The 21,619-nt window shown below is 39.7% G+C and overlaps 1 protein-coding gene across 12 annotated transcripts in view; it reads right to left on the reverse strand.

The window, feature by feature from the left end:
• Positions 1 to 5,152: 5,152 nt before the first annotated feature.
• The window catches only part of MBD5 (methyl-CpG binding domain protein 5), a 407,333-nt gene continuing 390,866 nt past the window's right edge, over positions 5,153 to 21,619 (reverse strand). For 8 of the 12 annotated variants that reach the window (XM_070045989.1, XM_070045986.1, XM_070045984.1 and 5 more), the window contains 3 exons: positions 21,382 to 21,494; positions 12,450 to 12,525; positions 5,153 to 9,472 (listed from right to left, as the gene is read on the reverse strand). In XM_070045989.1, the coding sequence (XP_069902090.1) occupies positions 9,401 to 9,472; positions 12,450 to 12,525; positions 21,382 to 21,494 (261 nt within the window). In that variant the 3' untranslated portion in view covers positions 5,153 to 9,400. The remainder of the gene's footprint in view (positions 9,473 to 12,449; positions 12,526 to 21,381; positions 21,495 to 21,619) is intronic. The other 4 variants (XM_070045994.1, XM_070045992.1, XM_070045993.1 and 1 more) reach the window with 3 other exon arrangements.

Raw genomic sequence — 21,619 nt, forward strand, 5'->3', positions numbered from 1 at the left:
GATCCCTATTTGATTGGAAAAGGGGGACAGAGACTGTAACAGATCTCAGATTTCCTAAGGATATCTTCCCTGACCGTGAAAGCTATTTAAGATTAACTTGGCGGGAAGAGCTATGTTCTGGGGGGATTCAGTCACAGTCCAGGGACCAAAGCCCCGGGGGGCCAGTCATCCTGGCCACGTTCCCCATAATCAGTGTTCTGCAGAGGCCCACGGAGCGGAAGACAGTAAACCCTGGAGAGGCCCTGCCCTTGGCCACTAAGTGTTCAGCTAAACCTACTCCTTTCACCCGTGTGTGACAAATTCTGCCCCCTCTTTTAGCAAGATGTGCCTAAGGCTTCACAGTCTTAGAAGTATTTTTCATATACTTCAATACTATACCTAGACTTTTTTGTACCTAGACAAAAAAGTCTAGGTATAGTATTTAGATATAAACTTCCAAGTAAGAAACAAATAGTAATCCTTAATAGCGCTGAAAAATACTACCAGATCATTAGTTCTTTCCTCTCCTCTTTAAAAGCATGCTTCCGTGTATTTCTCTCTTTTCATTTTCATGCATGTCTGAGGACAGGCTCATCCTAGGAGAGTTATGAACATCTTCTTCCAACCCTCCATATTCTCAAATGTTTGGGGAACTTCCTGACACTTGCTTGGTTCAAAGGCACCTATGTTGAAATCAGGGAAGAGAAGTAAATGGCTCCACGTGAAGGGCACGACCCCCTCAAGGGATTATCCCCAGAAGACTGGTTCAAGATAAGTGAGGGCTTCGTCGTTCCCATCTGTGGATGAAGGAACTGAGTGAGGCTCCACTTCTATTAACAGTAATAACAGTACAATAGCTAGACTTGTATAGCATTTACTCCAAGCCTACACTCTTCTAAGGGCTTCATGTCGATTCATCTATTTAATCCTCAAGCAATGTTATGATCCTAGTAGCCCCACTTTCAGATGATGAAACTAAAGCACTTAGAGGGCAATTTGCTTGAGGTCACACCGCCACTGAATGACTGGACTCACACCCTAGGAGTCTGGCCCCAGAATCTTTTCAGGGGTTTGTCCTAATTCACGGAGCCAGTCAGGGGCAAGAATAGGGACACCATCTTGAGCTACTTATTTGAAGAGCCGGTTCTAACTACACTCTGTGGCTGAAGTTCCGTATCTGTTCTGGTTACCACAGCCAATGCACTTCTTGGAGAAATCATTTTCCAGACTAGTTTCTTGGGACATCATTTTGCTGGTCCATTTCTGCATGTGGCATTATAGACAATGGAATTCATCTGAGAAACACCCCGGGAAGCAGATTCAGAAACTGGGCTGGACAGGGTGCACCAGAGAGGGCTTCTGTGTTGCAGTTTGCCCTGGACAGGGGAACCACTCTACCTTTAAAAGGCTTCCTGGGGAGACAGCAACTCTACACACGACTCCTCCTTATGTCTGACAACAACTTACCCTGGCAATAAGTTCCCTTTTCTAATTTAAACCTTTCAAACTGCAGCTTAACAATAAACAGTCCCTGAGTGCCTGCTATGTACCAGGCACTAAGAGTTTATCTGCATTATCTCATTCTATCCCTCATCAACCCCATGAGGGAAGTGCTGTTATTATCCCTCTTTCTTAGACCTGGAGGCTAAGCACAGAAAAAGTAACTTGTCCAAAGTCAAACAACTATTTAGTGGTACAGACTAGATTTCAAAGTAGACAATCCCCCTCCAAGGACCAGTTTGTAAACGTTATAATGGGCTCTCTGTTGAGGCTCCATTTCCTGTGTACAGGACCCTGTGCTAGAGAGAAGGGCTATTTGCTGGCATCTGGATCATAGAATTGCTTCTGCCCCCACCCCTTTTTTTTAAACAGATAATTAGCTTTAAAAAGCCCTCGAGTTCAATGTTCATTGAATGTAGGAGGTGACTAATTGTGGTTGGGGATATTTTGAAGGGCATGTACATAAACACTGGCTGGAATGGATGATGAAAGGCCATTGTGGTCCCCCCTGATGTGGGGCAGAGGTCCTTGTAGCCAGATGGCCTTTTCTGGGCCCTGACTCCCTGTGGTCCTGCTCTCCTGTGCCTTCATAACCCTTGGTGCTCACCTGGTACCTCTGACATCTCGCATGCTCCTCTGCAGCTTCCTGTTTTCCAGTGAGGTGTGTAGGATGAAGGGATGGTGCCGAGGGCCTGGACCTGACCTATACTTACCTGTGCATTCTGGGAAGCAGGCCTTGCTTCCTAACAATCTAACAGAATGCTTTGGGACTTCAAACTTTCCCAACTTCTGATCATCAAAGTAGAAACATTATTGCTCTACCAATAGAGCACTAATTTGTGTGAGAGACATAGGGAATCATGTTGTTGGCAGTAACTGTAAGTATACTGAATAGCATTTCTTCATGACTGTTAGTGTGAATTTACACAAACATAGTTATGTACATACCTCAAGACTGGGATGGAACTTGCTCAACAAATGTAATATGAAGAATTATGGTGGGCTCAGATCTTTTAAAAATTTTCCTTTTAAAAAATGCTGCACCTAGAATATAGCCAATATTTTATAACAACTTTAAATGGAGTATATTCTACGAAAATCTTCAAATCACTAATCACTATGTTGTATACCTGAAACTAATGTAACCTTGTAATCAGCTATACCTCAAAATAATAAAATGCTGCGGGGACTTCCCTGGTGGTGCAGTGGTTAAGAATCCGCCTGCCGATTCAAGGGACAGGAGCTCGAGCCCTAGTCCAGGAAGATCCCACATGACCTGGAGCATCTAAGCCCGTGCGCCACAGCTACTGAGCCTTCGCTCTAGAGCCCGTGAGCCACAACTACTGAAGCCCAAGCAACCTAGAGCCCGTGCTCCACAACAAGAGAAGCCACCGCAATGAGAAGCCCACGCGCCACAACAAAGAGTAGCCCCCGCTCGCTGCAACTAGAGAAAGCCTGTGTGTAGCAACAAAGACCCAACGCAGCCAAAAATAAATAAAAATTTGTAAATAAATAAATAAAATAAAATGCTGCACTTGATGTTGTCCCCTTCCAACTTCCTGTTCTTCACCTGCAGTCAGAATAATCTTTCTAAAACACAAACCTGGTCATATCACGCCTATCCTTAAAACCCTGCCATGGTCCCCATTACTGTCAAGTGACAGTGCAGTCTCTTTTTTTCTTAATATTTTTATTTATGTATATATTTATTTGCCATGTGGTTCAGCTTATGGGATTTTAGTTCCCCGACCAGGGATTGAACCTGGGCCCTCAGCAGTGAGAGCATGGAGTCCTGACCACTGGACCGCCAGGGAATTCCCTACAGTGCGGTCTTGACAGGACATGCCCCGACCCCCGCTCTGTTCTTTTCCCCACTTCTCTCCATACTCCCCCTAGCACTATGCACTTTAGCCGCTCTTCTTTCCTGCTTCCTCTAACCTCCAGGCCTCATACAAGCCCTTCTCTCTGCCCGTAAAAAGCTCTCCTTTACCCTCCCACAAGGCACACACTTCTCATTTGTCTAATTCTGATGCATCTTTCCCTGACCCTCACTCAAGCCCCCATTCCCCTTAAACTAGGTCAGGGGCCTGTGATGTGTACCCTATCCCAGCCCTTATCACCCTTTATCGTACTTACATGTTTAAGTGGCCTCCTCCTTAGCAGCTCTGTGAGGGCAGGAAATGGGTCTGCCTTACTCACATTGCTGCATATAGGTTGTGGCATAGAGTGGGACTCAACAAATGTTTACTGAATTAATAAATGTATCAATGACATCTCCAAGATCTATTGAACTGTTTCTGTCAGAACTTCAAAGAGGATCACACAAAAACTACAGACACCTGAACCAGGCTGATGTAGAGAGCTATTAAAATAGATCGAGGGTTTCCCTGGTGGCACAGTGGTTGAGAGTCCACCTGCCGATGCAGGGGACACGGGTTCAAGCCCTGGTCCGGGAAGATCCCACATGCAGCAGAGCAACTAAGCCTGCACGCCACACCTACTGAGGCTGTGCTCTAGAGCCCGCGAGCCACAACTACTGAGCTCACGTGCTACAATCACTGAAGCCCATGTGCCTAGAGCCTGTGCTCTGCAACAAGAGAAGCCACCGCAATGAGACGCCTGTGCACCTCAACGAAGATTAGCTCCCACTCACCGCAACTAGAGAAAGCCCGCGCGCAGCAACGAAGACCCAATGCAGCCAAAAATAAATAAATAAATAAACAAACAAAAACAAAAAACAAAACAGGATTGTCCTGGGTCAATCTTATGATCAAAAGTGTCAAGTGCATTCAAAATGAAACTGAAGCTAGTACATTCACTTTCTTAAACATGGACTGAGAAGCATTCCTTTGGCATGGATTTTGTTTTGGATTTTGATCTAGGAATCAGTTTCCTGTTGATTACAGCATGCAAAACATGCCCATATTTTATACAGACATATGTTCCAGAACTGATTCTGTTAACGCAGTGGTTTTCGAATCTCATTTTGTCTCCCACCTGTGCCCCTGACTCCCACGCCCGGAGATATTTGGCAATGTCTGGAGTCACCTTTGATTGTCGCAATTTGGAAGGGATGCTACTAGTATCTGGTGGGTAGAGGCCAGGGAGGCTGCCAAACATCCTAGAATACGCAGGACAGGCCCCACAGCAAAGAATGAGCTCACCCAAAATGTCAACAGTGCTGAGGCCGAGGAGCTCTGAGTGGAGATGACACTCTGTAGATACCTTGGTGCACAGAACTAGGCCCTCTTTGTCTGTGTGGCGCTCTCCATGATGTATGAAAACAAAGCAGAAAAGAATACATTAAAAAGCAATAAGAAGGCTGTGGTTCCTCCCCTGCCTGTGATTTAGAAATTAAGATGCCCAGCCTGTCTCTAAAGTAGAATTATTCAGTTTGGGGAGGTTTCCTAGGTAGATCCCAGTCTTGAATCAATGAATCTCCTATGGAAATATCATAATGCAAGGCATTTAGTGTGGAACTGAATAGACTCTTGAGTGTGAAAAGGAGTTTTGGTGAATTCAAAACCATATTTGCTTTTCATATTGAAACCGTTCAGGTCATTTTCTTTTTCTAAGAGTATAACCATTTGGACAAAAATATCCATTTGATATGCAGGTGAAATGTAAATTGCTACTCTTCTACACAGACAATCCAGTGTATTTATACTTAATCCATAAAGGCATGATGTTACAAAACACAGTTGTATATTGTGAAGCCATCTGGCATCAAATTTTCCAATTTATAGACAACTTTGTATTTACATAACAAATTATTAAATCAACCATTTCTCCGGTTTATAAAAGGTCACTGAGGTACACACACAGTGTGTATAAAAGCAGATAAGGCTGATAACACATATTTACAGTAGATACAAATTAATCTTTCATATTTGAAGATAATGTTTTTTATATATTTTTTCTATATCAGACTGCCCACTGTTAGCAGGATTTCCCATGCTTGAGTTGTTTATTGCTTTTTGGCTCACTGATTTAATATTCACTTCTGGGTTGTTTACACGTATGAATTACTAATGTTCTTATCTCTTTGGCTAATGCAAACGTGATAGAGTGAATGAAAGAAAAAGATAAACAATAATTCAGTATTACAGTTCTGGTTGGTTGATAGTATTTGTTCATAGTCCCCAAATGAGTCAAGTAATGCATAACTCATTTTATACACTACATGGAAAAGTCTTGAGTCTTGCATTACATCATTTGGGCATAAATGGGCAAAGTAAACAAGATATCAGATTTTCAGTAAGGTCTAGAATCTTGGCTTTCTTTTCAGAAAGAGCAATGTCACCAGCACCTTAAGCATCTTAGATTTTAAAATCTCAATGCGAAACCACTTGTGACTTACAAGGGAACTTTGCAAACTGCATGGAAGATTACCAAAGTTAACTACAATATGTTATCATGGTCTGAAATGAAAAAAAGAATCACCTCATGGGATAAGTCAGCTGAAAATCTTCATAAAACTTACAGAAAGTAGAACAACCACCCTCCACTCCTCCCAAAATTCTGCAGTGTTAACGTTCAAAAAAGAAGCTTGTGTTTACTTAAAAAACAGACATAGCAAATAACTCAAAGTCAGGGTTCAAATAAAAGACTAACAGTGGCCCACGATATCACAAGGGATGAATATTCTTCTCAAAGAATTTACATGCACAATAGGACTAAAAAGTACAAACCAAAAATGTTCCTTAAATAAATAAAAACCCTGATTGCTTTTAACGCTACAAACAAGACAGATTAAATAAGTGCTGCTCAGTTAGATTTCACTCATTTGAAATAATCTTAAAAAAACACTTAAAGGTATAATTTATTCTCCATGTGCTTCCTAAGACTTTTAGAGGGCACAAAATAAAATTAGGGACTATGCAGTTCTTTAAAGGAGCAAAATTTTTTCATTTTGCTTCCATTCTCAGATTTGTTGAAAAAAAAAGTTTATTTTAGGGAATAAAAAAATGTACTAATGTAGAAGGGCTAGCCTTCATTTTAAAAAAATGAATTGGCTTTAATACAAAGAGAATGAAATGGCTCTGTGGGCAAAATTCAAGTACGAATGACCAAGTTTTTAAATTGTAAAGTAGGTGCAACATTTAAAAAAATGTTACAGCACTGCATGTAATGCTAACAATATTTACATTAACTGCTTACATGAAACCATAGAACTGTAGAAGAGAGAAAAAAAGAAAAAAACCTGGGTTTCCCTGGTGGCGCAGTGGTTGAGAGTCCGCCTGCCGATGCAGGGGACACGGGTTCGTGCCCCGGTCCGGGAAGATCCCACACGCCGCGGAGCGGCTGGGCCCGTGAGCCATGGCCGCTGAGCCTGCGCGTCCGGAGTCTGTGCTCCGCAACGGGAGAGGCCACAACAGTGAGAGGCCCGCGTACCGCAAAAAAAAAAACAGAAAAAGAAAAAGAAAAAAAACCAAACCTGTGTGGACTGAAACAATACCTAGCACCCACATGAAGCCATAAGCAACCAGTGAAATCATGGGCACAAACATACTTTACATGGTCTACTGATGTAAAGTATACACGAGTCAGGGATGCAGAAACCTAATTAGTTTAAAATATCAAAAAGAAGGCTTGGCAGACATAAACTCAGTCTGAAGACAAAAAAGCAAAGGCTAAAAAAGCTTCTACATATCAACACACACAAAACCCCACATACACGCAGACACACCCAAGACGCAAACACACATATGCTGTGAATCTGTAAATAAAGACAACCGTGTAGACAACACAGTAGAAAAGCAGACTGGTACAAAAAAAAGGACAACATTAATGGTTTAAACATACCAAATACATCAACTTATAACAAAAATAGTCAACTAAAGTACACAAGGTTACTTCAGGTGACTGCAGGAAGGACCAGGCAGGCAATCCGGCCATGACAGGAAAGACAAACTCAACCTACCCCCAGAAGGAAGGGTTCCTGCCTCCAGGCCATGAAGCCCAGTGTAGCCAGTTGCACTCCATCAGGCTTGGGGGTAGGGGTGAGAGTGGGAATGGAAAGGACAGAGAGACACAGGAGACCTGGGAGAAGAACTAAGAGCTGTTGATATCAAAAGTGAGCCCAGGTGCAGTGCTCTGTGCTGTGGCCCCGAGAAACCAAACAGGGGAATGACCTTGGTCTCCTTTTTCCTGAGTGACTGGAACTCTGCTACATCATGGGACTGAGGAGCTGGAGGGGTGGATGAGAGAAGAGAAGCGACGTGGTGGGCATTTAACGGGTTCAGAGCCTGCCATTGGAGGGCCTCCCAGAAGCCGAAGCAGTAGGCTGTGGAGGGAATCCCAGGCGAGGGGAAGAGGCAGTGCTCTCCCGAGGGTTAAGGGTTTGGAGGTGGGGTTGGTGGCTCTAAGAATAAAGAGATAAGGGATCCCTTCCTTTGACAATCCATCAATTGAATCCAATCCAATCAATTTCAGGCTGAAGGCCTGAAACTTGGCTCAATTGCCTGGGAGATAGGGTTATACCACCACCACAAAAACTGTGAAAAAAAGATATTTATGTTGTGCTACATTTCTTATTAATAACCTTGTACTTTACAATGGCTCACAGTTTTAGGTTTGTATACTTGCAATGTAGTATTTTCTCTCTACATTTGTTTCACATTTTTTTACTTAATATAATATAAATAATTTGGTTAATAGATTCAACCTGCACATTTCAGCCACATTAATATATATAAGAATCTATTAATGGTATAAATAATTCTTTAAATAAAATAAATCTGATATGTTACATAATACTGATAAAAAATTACCATTGCTAATAATTTCATAAGCCACCTTAACTTCTGGTGTAAGTAATACTGATGAATGGATGTGAAACTTGCTTTGATGATTTGTACTTATTTTTGCTGCTACAGAAAAACTGAATTATAATCAACCTTACCTCTGATAATGGTTTCAAAGTGGGGCTTTGCCTCCATGTACGGAAACAGAAAGTTTTATCTTGTCAGGTATTGTTTGCAAAAAAACCTCAACTCTGAGCGTCAGTGGTGGTGCAGCATAAGCTGTCTAGTTCAAGAGGTGGCTATCAAATGTTAACTACAGAAATGATTGAGTAAAATATCCCATCTAAGATTTTTTTTATATAAAACCTATTCTACTTTAAAACTTAGGTAAAAAAAATATGCAACAAATAGTTGCAGTTTCTGAATTCTTAATTTAGACCTGTGAGCCCTTGTCCCTTTAGAAATCTGCAAGGTTTCGATTTCCTAGACACCCGAAATCAAGTCCAGTGCTTCCAGGCAAGGTTCATTCCAAACAGACAATATAAATGGACACTCAGTGGTGTGCAGTGTATGTCATAATTCAATTAATACATTATCATGCCTTTTCTCTGCTGTTAAATACAAAAACAGCATCTTTTACATTATCATAGAAAAGCATTTAGGTTGTATTTTTATTTATCACTTTACACTTGTAGTCTCTGGTAGGTGTACTCCATAGAAACCAAAGAATTTTGTACACTATTTCTTTGTACAATAAAAGATAAAGTGTGCATTAGGTATGCTTGTACATGACAATATTGTACAATATTTACATTTTTGATATCACCATGAAATTCTGCATTTTCTATATACAACATGGAAAATTCTTCAGAAACATTTGGACTATTTCTTATAATCACAATTTTAGTATTATAGAAAAAGAGTTTCTCAGTAATCTCTTGACTATCACTCTCATCATTCAGGGATTCTGATTAGTTTTCCAGCATTCATTATCCTTCCTGATCAAAAAAAAAAAAAAAATATTGTATCACTGTTTCTTTTAGCACCCTGTGGCGGTGTTAACTATCTGCCGTAGTATAAATATTGATATAACAGCGGCTATATCAATACTTATATACAGCTATATCTGTGCACACTCCTTTAATAAACACTGCGCATTGGTGGAGTAGTCCCTGTTATCTGGAGATCTTCCTCCTCTTGGGTTTGGGGGGTCTCATTTGTCTGTCTCCCTGTGGGATTTGGTGAACCTGGAAATAAAAGAGATGGGGAAAAAAACAACAACAACAGAGATTGAAATCACAAACACCATACGATTTCTGACAAAGAAACAGGGTAGGGAACAGACTCTGGCCCTCATTTTCTATCATTGCTATCCTGAGGCATTTAAAGTTTTTACCAAGGCCCAGATCACAGCGTGCCCACAGTCACTACAGAGGATGAGAAATCTTGGAAACTAACAAGCAGAGCAACACTCTGTGGACCCCCCCAACTAGTGGAATACAGAGGAGGAACTGGAAAAAAAAAATCAATGTGGGAAATGGGACTTGCAGTTGCTACCCCCGTTGTCCATTTAAGACAAAAATAAGACGTTTCCCATCAGAGATTCCCTGAATTCCCTAATTTCACTGAAGTCTGGAAAAGTGGATAAATATATACGAAACATATTTTCTTCTTTATTTCATCACTGTACTTATTTTATAACTGCTAAGAAGGGTCAAAGATAATACAAACATACTCACAACTCAGCCCAAGGAGGTTTACTTAGGAGAAGAATCGGATGGAAAACAGAATACCACTACCATCTGTTGGCCAATCTAAGCTTGTGTAGCCTGGGAAGAGCAATTCATACAACTCATCTTTATATACAAATGCGGAAACTAGCCGCATTTAGGGCTGTGTATCAGATCGAATGTGGTAGAGCAGCAGCAGCACTTGGTTCCCAGGTATCAGACAGCATGTATGGTTTTGAGGGGCAGAGGACAAGCGCAAGGGAGGTGATCAGGTGCCCCACGTTGTATTGTGGCTGTTGTGATACAGATAGGAGGAGGCAAGGTCAGGACCCAGGAAAGGCAGGATGCGCCCAAGACAATGGTGTAGTAAATGCTTAACAATCAGCTCCCTGTGGAGGGACACAAGCCCACTGTAGCCTATGCCAATCTCTGTGGTATAATACATGTTTTCACCACAGCCAGTTTCAGGCTACCAATGGGATGCCACAGAACTCAGACTTAGGAAGGGATGTGCAGAATCAGCTCTCAAGATCCACTACAAGTTGGCTCAAATGCATGTTTTAAAGGTAATGTTTAGATAAAAGCAAAGGCCAATGCTATTCAGAGTCAAATACAGAAAACTTTAAAAAATATTATATTTCAAAAATAACACCTATGAGTTTCTCACACTGCTTCATCCTCCTAACCCCTCTACATACATTCTTTAAAACCACTAGTCTCTGATAAAGAGCCAACTGAAACCTTTTTAAAATTGAGGAAAGAAGGCTTTATTCAAGACTGCGAACTAGTAACCTGTGGATCAAATGTGGCCTGGAAAGGGATTTTATTTAGCTATATGGTGTTTTAATATTTCAAAAATAGTTGGCAACACTAAAAAATGAGAAATTTTACTTCTAGACTTGTAGCATCTCATGAAAATGGGAAGATCTTGCAACACTGACACAATTCCTCACATGGCTCAGATGTGCTGCAGCATGGAAGCAGGAGCTCCTTCTGGACAGAGCACAGCCCCCAAGTTGCCAGGGTCCCCAGCACTGCTGACTGCCTGCTGGCCACAAAGGCCAAATGTCCTGAGACAGAGACTAGCGAGATATTGCCAAACCCTTTTCTCTTCTTCCTGAGCAGGCACGGTGTATAGTACATTTAGTAGTCCCCTTGAATTAAAAAGGCCACATGATGGCCTTTGGGTCAGGCCAGTGGAAAGTTAGCACAAGTGATGAGCTTTCAGGTCTGGCCCATAAAACCTATCCTGGTGTCCTCTGTGTACACAGTCTTCTCTCCCCTGCTGGGCTGGATGCAAAGGATGTAATGGAGCACTCTGAGGCCCTGGGGAAGGGTGGACACGAGAAACAGAAATAATCTGAGCCCCTGAATGACGGTGTGGAGCAAGCCCTTCCTCAACCAGGAGATCCAAGTGAGGAACCATCTTTATGGCGCTGAGTCTCTAAGACTGAGAGTTGGTACACAGCCTACCTTGACCAGTGCATCTTGGTTGGCATTTCTTAATCCACTGAAATTGCTCTTTTACTCATACTTGACCCCTTTTACTTAATTATATTATTTGCCTGGCCCTAGAAGGCGTTTGAGTTTATAATCTCCGCTCCAGAATTTTCCTATAATTCTACCAGGAAAGTTAACATCTCAGGGCCTCAGTTTACCCACTTTTGAAATGTGTCGGATCACAAAATCTCTAAAGTCCATACCAATCCCAACACTCTATGAACGTATAACTTATCTCTGTCATTCAACAGCCACTAGACGACTTGTTAGGATTCAGGTAACCTTCTTAACACAGTGTCAAGTAAAAGTAAATTACCTTTCATTGCTGAGTAGCTTTTGATAATTCATATTTATTAGAGATTATCAAAATTATATTTTGAGCATTTACATTAGCCAATATATAAATTAGAGAATGATGAGTAAACCTCTCTCATTCAACACTATTATATGCACCATTCAAAAAAAATGTAAATAAAAAGTTGACTCTGCTTCTTTAAAACCAGTGGTTATAGTGTTAAATAATTTAACAACAGAATGTTGGGCCAAATATTTTATGTTTTTACATAATAGTAGAAAGGAAATGAGAGGTCTATATACTCTTGATCTTGACCCTATGTTCAATTTCCCTTATTGTTTTATGGGCAGAGTGAAATTTATATTACTGAATACTTAGGCAACACTAATGATCACTGCTATTCTGACAGTCAAATGTCAAAGCCGTGATTTGAACTTCAATATTTTGCTGCTCACATTTTAAAAGAATGTTATGTGGGGGAAAAAAAGGTACTTATCTCAGGAAAAATCATAGTTAATACCACTAGGTTATTTTTTCTTAAGTTATTTTTAATCTTTTCTGATATTAGTCTTTTTCTGAGCCTAGTAATTTAGTATTGCTATGTGAATTGCTTGACAGTACTTAAGGGACTTTACCAAAAAGTATAATACAATTTATTTCCAAAGAAACACAATATAATGGAAAAATAAATTAACTTACAGTCCCAGACATTTTGTCCAGTTCACTCATGGCCTCATGAATAGCAGCTTCTAAATGGTTATTTAGCTTTCCACTTCTGGAATTAATGAAAACAACACACCAGATTAATAAATTAAAGAAACAAAATCTCAATGTAATTCCCTAGTCAGAGAACGGAAGTACCCATTCCACAAGAGAAAGTCAATTTATATTTACATTTGACAATTCAGATGACAAAACACTCTGGGATTCTCACAACTGAATACTAATGATAGAGTCACATAACTACAGAAAAAAAATTGAACACATGATTGGGGAAAATGGATTCTTTCCCCTTCCACATGTTTCTTCCATAGTCTGATGATTTTGCAAGAAAGCTGGGCCACAGGTCTCTTTTCCCACAGATGTAGCTTGTCCTCTTAAGAGTCCAGCCTGCTTTGCATTGCCTTTTGTTCTGGCTTGTCTCTTTTGCAGGCGATCCAGCTGTGTGGCCAGAGGAAGGGCTCTGAACTTCAGGCTCTGGCCACTAGGGAGCTCCCTCTACCCTCTCTGGAGCTCCTGGCTTCGGGAGTTGAACAAGTGAAGGCTGAAATTCTGGTACACATTTGTTCCAGGTGGGAAACAGTTCAACTCGCTACACCTGAGGCTCTGCCACATTTTTTTCCCCCCCGCAAACCAAAATGACATAACTATCTGAACAAATAAAAAATGATGGGCTCAGAGTGTCTATCACTCGTCTGACCTTTTCTCTGCACTCAGCATACCATCACATGTACTATAACACATGGAACATCTGCCATGATTGAAAGTTTTATCTAGGAAGCTGTTGAACTAATTACTAAAATCAGGCAAATCTACACTATCCATGTCTATAGTTAGGTACACTCTAATTTTTCCTTCTTGATGCATATAAAGAATTACCCAATTGTTCTGAGTACTAAGGTGATTCATTTCACTTATCTTGTCACGACAATTACCAGAAAAGCTGCAGAGGTAAACCTTTTCAAAATAGGCTGCTAGCCTGGCTTTCCAAGAATTAAGTCCTATCCCAGCATCTACATGGAGACTGGAAATTTGTTGTTGTAGAAGATTTTAGCTCACAGACCTATTTGGTTTGGCTCACATCATGTTTAGAAACATATTTGAGCTTTAGTGGAATGCTTTTATTATTTATTTATTTAAAATATTTATTTATGTTTTTATAAATTTATTTATTTTACTTATTTATTTTTGGCTGTGTTGGGTCTTCATTGCTGCACGCAGGCTTTCTCTAGTTGCGGTTAGCCCTTTGTTGCAGTGCGTGGGCTTCTCATTGTGGTGGCTTCTCTTGCTGTGGAGTGCAGGCTCTAGGCACGCCGGCTTCAGCAGTTGTGGTGCATGGGCTTAGTTGCTCCGTGGCATGTGGGATCTTCCCAGACCAGGGCTTGAACCCGTGTCCCCTGCATTGGCAGGTGGATTCTCGACCACTGCGCCACCAGAGAAGCCCTAGTGGAATGCTTTCAGATGAGGCCTTTTGGTTTACCACAGCCCTCACCAAGTTTTACCCTCATACACCAGGACTGAAAAATTCATACATTTAGTTTCTGTATATAATCCTGAGTAGTATACTGCTAGGTACCTTGTGGATGCTCCATGTACTTACTAAATAAAAATATTTGTCTAAAGCTGAAACAACGGCTCCATATTTGGGGAAATATATATGCACTTAAGTCAGTTTAACTGAAAGGAAAGATTAATGTAGTGGTTGTAACTAAATTATAAGGGCAATGCAGCACCAACCTCTTCCCCCACCTTTTATTGGCCTGTAAGCTAGCCTCTAGCTTTTATAGTCTTCCCATTTACTTTTAGAAATGTAAACAATGCAGAAAAGTGCATAGAATAAATTAGCAATCCCTATCAAACCCATTTCCAAAAATAAACTGGTAATAAATTACATATTTCCTTTCATTCTTTTTTATAAAAAAATTAAGCTGAAGTTCCCATATGTTATCAATTCCTAGTCCCATACTCTCCCACCCTCCTCCCCAAAGGCAACTAGCTGTGTTGTGTATTCTTACAGTGTGTTTTAATATTTTATATATCCATGAACAGTACCCAGTATTGTCTTTTACGTGTTTTTTATATATATATATATCATACAAATGGTGTCCTGATATACCTACCATTCTGCAACTTTTCTTTCCCTTTTATTGCTATTTTTGAGTACTGTCCAAGTTGATATAATCTATTCACATACTGTCTTTTATTTACCTACCTTTTCCAGTTTTAAGGGGCCCTGGGCATCTTGTAGAGTCAGTCTGAGTTGTTTTTCCCAATGAGGAGTTTGCTAAGCATGATTCTGGGTGACTGGATAGGAATCCAATCCCAGGACTCTGTAGGGCAATTTAAGCTGAGCTGGGGTTGGGCTAGGGCCCCTTTTGTGGACTGTTTAGCAAACGTCTTGACAGTATCACAAACTGCCCAGTTGCCTGACAATATTACACCTTGTGTAATGTGTTAAATAGCTTTATCCTTACTATTTCTTTTGTATAAAAGTATGAACATAAGTTTAAAAGATATTTGTTATGCATTTTTATTTACTATCTTATGGGTTTAAAATTGACTATGTAAAAGTTCTAAATATCTAAAAAGAGGTAAAATGTTTCAGTGAAAAACCATCAGAGAATCTTGGTTCTCTCACCTTTAATAACAAAAATAGCTAGTGTTTATTGAAAAGTTTTTATGTGCCAAGAATTGTATTAAATCTTTATATACATTATTTCATTTAATCCTTATAACAATCTGATGAAGTAGGTACTATGACAACAGTTTGTACACAATACTTCATGACTTTTTAGGGAAAATTGGTGAAACCAACTGCAATTTTATAGTGAAGAAGATGGATATTTAACCACAAATAGTTTTCAAAAGTAATAGAGTCATAAAAATGTTTTCCTTAACTATGAAAAATTACAGTGACATCACCATTAAAGAATAAAAATAATTCAACATTATTTGTTGAATAAATAGACAAAACTTTAGGAGTTTGTGATTTCATTCTTCAACAAGATATTTAAAATGTTTATAAACACCTTGTATCAATTTAAGGTAATTAGTATGTTTTCCCTTTAACAAACTTAAGTAGTTATTAGAGGGTGAAATGACTACTTTTGGAAGAGAGAATAAATATGGAGATGTGGCGCAGGAAATTACATGAATACATCTTTGGAATCAAGAGGTAAAGAGAGTTTCCCAGATGTCAAATCTGCATACTAATTTTTACACTAGCTGGTCAAGTCAGGAAAAAATGAGCTTAAAAGAGGAAGAGAAAGCTCCATGAGTCCATGAAATGAAAAATTAGTCAAAATTCAGTCTTCTAGTCCAGAGGGCCTCCTTATGGAGTCTCTTCTACGATTTTCTCTTCCCCACTGACATTTAATAATAAACATTTTTACTGATGGACACTCTAAAAGCTACTTGATTAAGCAATAGATGTTCATATAATCACATTTCTAGTTATTAATGGAGATAATTGCCACTTACCTTCACTGCCTACATTGTCACACATTACCCTTATCCTCATTAGTTAAAAAAAAAAGCCAGGTTCACATCTGTGAATGGTATGAGAAATAAGAGGGAAATGAGAAGTGCACGTTGCTCTGGACTATCAGTTCAGAATTTAAGCAACTCACTTCATGTAGAACAGAACAAACTTGGATAAGACATAAATGTCAAGAAACTTCGATTCTAAAACCTAATCCATAGGGAAAGTATGCAGATTTAAGAAAATTCAACACATGAGAGATCAAGGTGGTGGAGTGCGAGGATACTGAACCTACCTGCACACCCCACCCCCTGCCCCAATGAATATATCAAAAATACAACTATTTGTTGAGCAACTCTCGCTGAAAACGACCTGGAGACTAGCAATAATGACTCCTCTACAACAAAGACTGTAGAGAAAGGTCCACATGGAGTCTGGTAGGAAGGGAGGAGAAGATATCTGGTCGGGAGTCGCACACAGAAGAGGAGGGGGTATCACCAGCTTGGAGATCCTCCCTGGGGAGCATGGGGTTCAAGCCACATTCAGGCACCCCAGCCCTGGGGTCCAACACTGGGAAGATGAGCCCCTGAGCTGGTTTGAAAACAAGTGGGGCTTACTGGAGGGCTGTAAGAAACCAAGACTCTGCTCTTGAAGAGTGCATGCACAGACTTGCTTACCCCCCTGCCACACACACACACACACACACACACACACACACACACACACACACACACACACACACACACACACACAGCAGAGAGACAGCATATTGGAAACAGCCTGGTGCTTTGGCTGGCTTGTCAGCACACTCCCTAGCCTTCACTGGGTTCCTGCTCCAGCCCCTCTCGCTCAGGCACTGCTTTCCACTAGAGCAGGGGCTGCCATTGCCAGTGAGAGTGCACACACTTAGAGGGAATGGAGCCCGCACAGACCCTCTGACCAGGGCAGAGGCAGCCATTGCCAGTGCACGTATCCCTGACCACATCTGGAGGGAGGAGAACTAGCTCGATATATCAAGTGAAGACACCACTTTAAAAAGATACATGTACCCTAATGTTCATAGCAGGATTATTTACAATAGCCAAGATATGGAAGCAACCTAAGTGTGTCCATCAACAGAAGAATAGATAAAGAAGTAGTATATATATACAATGAGAATACTACTCAGCCATAAAAAAGAATGAAATTTTGCCATTTTTAACAACATGGATGGACCTGGAAGGTATTATGCTTAGTGAAATAAGTCAGAGAAATACAAATACTGTATGTTTTCACTTACAGGTGGAATCTAAAAAAAAAAAAAAAACAACAAAAATGAATGTAACAAAACAGAAACAGACTCACAGATACATAGAACAAACTAGTGGTTACCAGTAGGGAGGGGGTGGGGTGAAGGGCTAGATAGGGGAAGGGGATTAAGATGTATAAGGTATCAGGTATAAAATAAGATACAAGGATATAACATACAGCACAGGGAATATAGCCAGTATTTTATAATAACTTTAAACAGAGTTTAATCTATAAAAATATTGCATCACTAAGTTGTATACCTGAAAGTAATACTGTAAACCAACTATATTTCAATTTTAAAAGATAAAGACAATTTAATACAATAAGTATCATTTCTTGGTTTTAAAGTAAAAGTGTGATTTATGTTATTACTTTATCACTTTCCAGATTCATAAAAATAAGGTTACTGAACAAATATATATGTACATATAGGCAGAAGATTTGATCCTTACTTAAAATCATATCTAAAAGCTATGTAATCTTTTTCTTTAATGAAGCTATTTCCTCTTTTAAGTAGAAAATGACCCTGAGTGATTCTTCAATAAATACATTAATATTTCTTTTGTGATTAGGCTGTAATAAGCACATCACTTTAAAGATATTTATTTATTGTACAGTTTGATTTGATTATAGGATATTGAGAATTAAAATGACTACATAATGCTCTAAACGTCTAATATGGTGATAGAATGTTTCAACTGGCAAAAATACGTGATGATTTTGTTTGTTTCAACTGTATCTTTACAATAAAAATAACTGTTTACTAAAATAACTGTTTACAATAAAAATAACTGTTTACTAAATACCATGTTAAGGTTCTCTTTATAACAATTCTAAGAGGTTGGAATTAATATCCTCATTTTAGAAATGAAGAATTTAGGCTCAGAGAGGTTAAATAACGTACCCAAGGGTACACATAGCTATGTAGTGATGGAAACAGGATTTCAACTCAGGTCAAAAACCAACTCCCCTACCCCCTGGTTCTCCTCCTCCTTTCTGATCACTATTCCCATCTCCTTCATTATCTCTAGTAAATGTTCAAGTGCCCCAGCGTTCAATCCTTAGCCCACCATTCAAATTGGTAATATGTGACTGCAGTCAGTTTTACATAATCAAATACCACTTCTTCCCAGTTTCAGACTTGTACCTGTGGGATCACAGGTACCTCACACTGCACTCAACAGTTTTCTCCTGTGTTCCCCACTTCAGTTTACACTACCCATGAAGTCACCCAAGCTAAAACCCTGAGAGTTGTCCTTGATTGCTCGCTCTCCTTCACATTCCAACCAAATCACCATGATGTTCTGTCAGTTTTACCTCCTAAATATATATATATATATATATAAATATATATATATCTTGATCATATTCCTTCTCCTCCATTCTCATGGCTCCCCTCCTGGTCTGAGTCCTCATCCTCCCCTGTCCTCTGACAAGGCCTCCTAAGTGGATGCCCTTGTCTCCAATACTGTTCTCCTAAAATTTATCCTGCATATAGCTATATCTAAAGTGAAAATCCAACCACCTGTCCCCTTCAGGCACTTCCAATAACATAAAGACCCACGAGGCCTTACTAGGCCCTTTATGGTCTGGCTCCTGATTATATCTTTGGCTTCATCTTTTACAGTTTCCTGTCCCCTAAATCCAGCTGCTGATCTTATCTAAATGCTATCTCCCACCCCCACCGCATCATCCTCGTTTCTGTGTCTGGCTAATACCTATGCAGTGTGTAAGGTTTGGCTCAGCTATTACCTCCTCTAGGACGTCTTCCATTACCTGAGTTTAATGCCACTTCTCTGTGATCCCAAAATATACTATACATATTCCTGTCATTGCAACTTTAGCATCTTAATTATTTGTTTCTACATCTGCCTCCTTCACTAAACAGTGATGTCCAGGGACTATAGCACTGTGCCTGGTTGGCACAGATTTTTTGCTAAATTAATCTCCTTAAATTGGAGAATAAATAAATGATTAAATAAATAAATAAGTGATTGGGTTCAACTATCATTTATCATTATGTAACCTTCAACTAATTATTTAAGCTATTTCGGTCTGAGTGTCCTCATCTATAAATGGGTTCAGTAATTCTGGCCCATCTTCTGATTGGGAGAATAGAAAAATGGATTTTAAATCATATATGCAAAATGTAGAGTATTCTACTAGGCATTTATAAGGCAAGTCAGTTTACTTAGACAACAGTCTGATAAACAAAACTGTTTTGCTTCATATTTTTGTCTTTTACCTCTCCAATCCATACTCTTAAGTTTATGGTTTCATGAGACTTCCTTTAGATAATGCCACTTAGGACTCGTATAAATTCACCAGAAATAGTAAACTGGCTTTGAGGAAAAATGCTTAAACTGCTGTTTGTTACTCATTACCTTTCAGAAATTGCTTAATAGCAAATTTATGGGGAAAATACAGCTCATTTCAAGGCAGTATATCTAAATATTTGGAGGAGTTATTTTATTTCTGTGTTATCAACAGTTTTGGATATATTGCACATAATCCAGCTAACTGGCATACCTCACCAAAGAAAAGATTTCAGGGATATTTTACATCAATAAACAAGTACTATCGGGCTTCCTTGGTGGTGCAGTGGTTAAGAATCTGCCTGCCAATGCAAGGGACACGGGTTTGAGCCCTAGCCCGGGAAGATCCCACATGCCGCAGAACAACTAAGCCCGTGTGCCATAACTACTGAGCCTGAGCTCTAGAGCCCGCAAGCCACAACTACTGAAGCCTGCGCGACTAGAGCCTGTGTTCTGCAACAAGAGAAGTCATGACAATGAGAAGCCTACCCCCGCTCACCGCAACTAGAGAAAGCCCGCGCACAGCAACGAAGACCCAACACAGCCAAAAATAAATAAATAAATAAATTTATAAAAAATAAAAATAAAAAACAAGTACTATTGAATATTCTAAAGCAAACGCCCCACTGAAAATTTGTGACTTAGGTAGTTTGCAATTTCCCTCCTTTCATCCAGACCTTGTATGAATTTTATAGGCTTTATTCTACTGCGAAGCTCTGCATTGTGTCACTGCAGTCAGAATAGAGGGGAGGGGACTTGCCTCACTGTGTGCCTTATCTACAGTGAATCTGGCAATTCACTTGGCCCTCACCACAACCAGTGCCAACTTGCTACCTTCCAAAGGAGTCCCGAACATAGGAGCACAGGAGTTTACTCCTTGCAGCTGGCATCTTTTTGAGACATTCTAGTGAGGTGAAGAGAGTCTCCCCAAGATTTGTTGAGTTCTAAAATTTTAGCTCTGGCAAGAATTACTGAAGACACCACTAAGAGAATGAGTGCCCTTTAATAGATATTATTATCATTATATAAGTCTTTTATACAAGATACACTACTAATCATTATGTTTTCATACTTCTTAGATGTTGGATAATATGAAAATTATAGTAACTGAACAGGTGTATTGATTATATACATATTTAAAATAACTTTCCATGTACATATACAGAAGCACATTTATAGTTCTCTACCTTAAAATGAAATAATAGTTATGATATATAAAACTACATTGCATTACAGTCAAATTGTGTTTCAAACATTATCTACTTGTCCATATTACATTTACTCAGACTATAAAGATCTAGAAAAAATTGAATAATAATAATGTCCCAAAGTTCAACTTGTTATTATAATTCCAAAGAAAGCCTATTGCCCCTGCCCCAAGAAAAAGTAATGATTTACCATCACTCTGACTAACAGTTAATCTGCCAAAGTTATTCACATGTGTACAACTAGGGGTGAGGGGGTATTCCCCCTCCCAAAGTATTTGAATTACAAGGGGATATACTTTTGCTACACTTTCAGAGACTAACTGCTACATGTTGAGAATATTAATCATATTTTCTTTCCCATTAAATGGGAGGGATGGAGACGGAAGGAGTAAGGAAAGAGCTGATGAAGTGGGAAACCCCACACACAGTATAAATTGTTAAGAAAATATTTTCTGTGTAGCTAATTTATCTATAATGGTCCTCTTGGATGATAACTATTAAGCAGTACTTAGGCAAGAACCAAGATGGACAAAATCAGTGAGATTTCATTGTCCCTTTGAAGGAAAACCAGTAAATTATATCCTTGAAAAACAAAACGGAAAAAAAATAGCGCTTACTTTCTGTTCCTTTTCCGGGCTCGGCTGTAAGCTTCTAAACCTTCTGTTAGTGTCTTCAACTTCTCGGGCTCCACCTGAGTGAAGGCATGAAGACCAAACCACATTACCCAGACCTGCAATTGTTAACAGTGTGTTTATTTTCCTGCTGTACAAGCAGGTGCTGCACGGGGGAAGGGAGGCTTAACCCTCATTGCCCTGTCAAATGCTCTGTCCTCACTCCAGCAGAGGTTGATTCTGC

Source organism: Globicephala melas, chromosome 7 (assembly GCF_963455315.2).
Source record: "Globicephala melas chromosome 7, mGloMel1.2, whole genome shotgun sequence".
Classification (NCBI taxonomy): Eukaryota; Metazoa; Chordata; class Mammalia; order Artiodactyla; family Delphinidae; genus Globicephala; species Globicephala melas.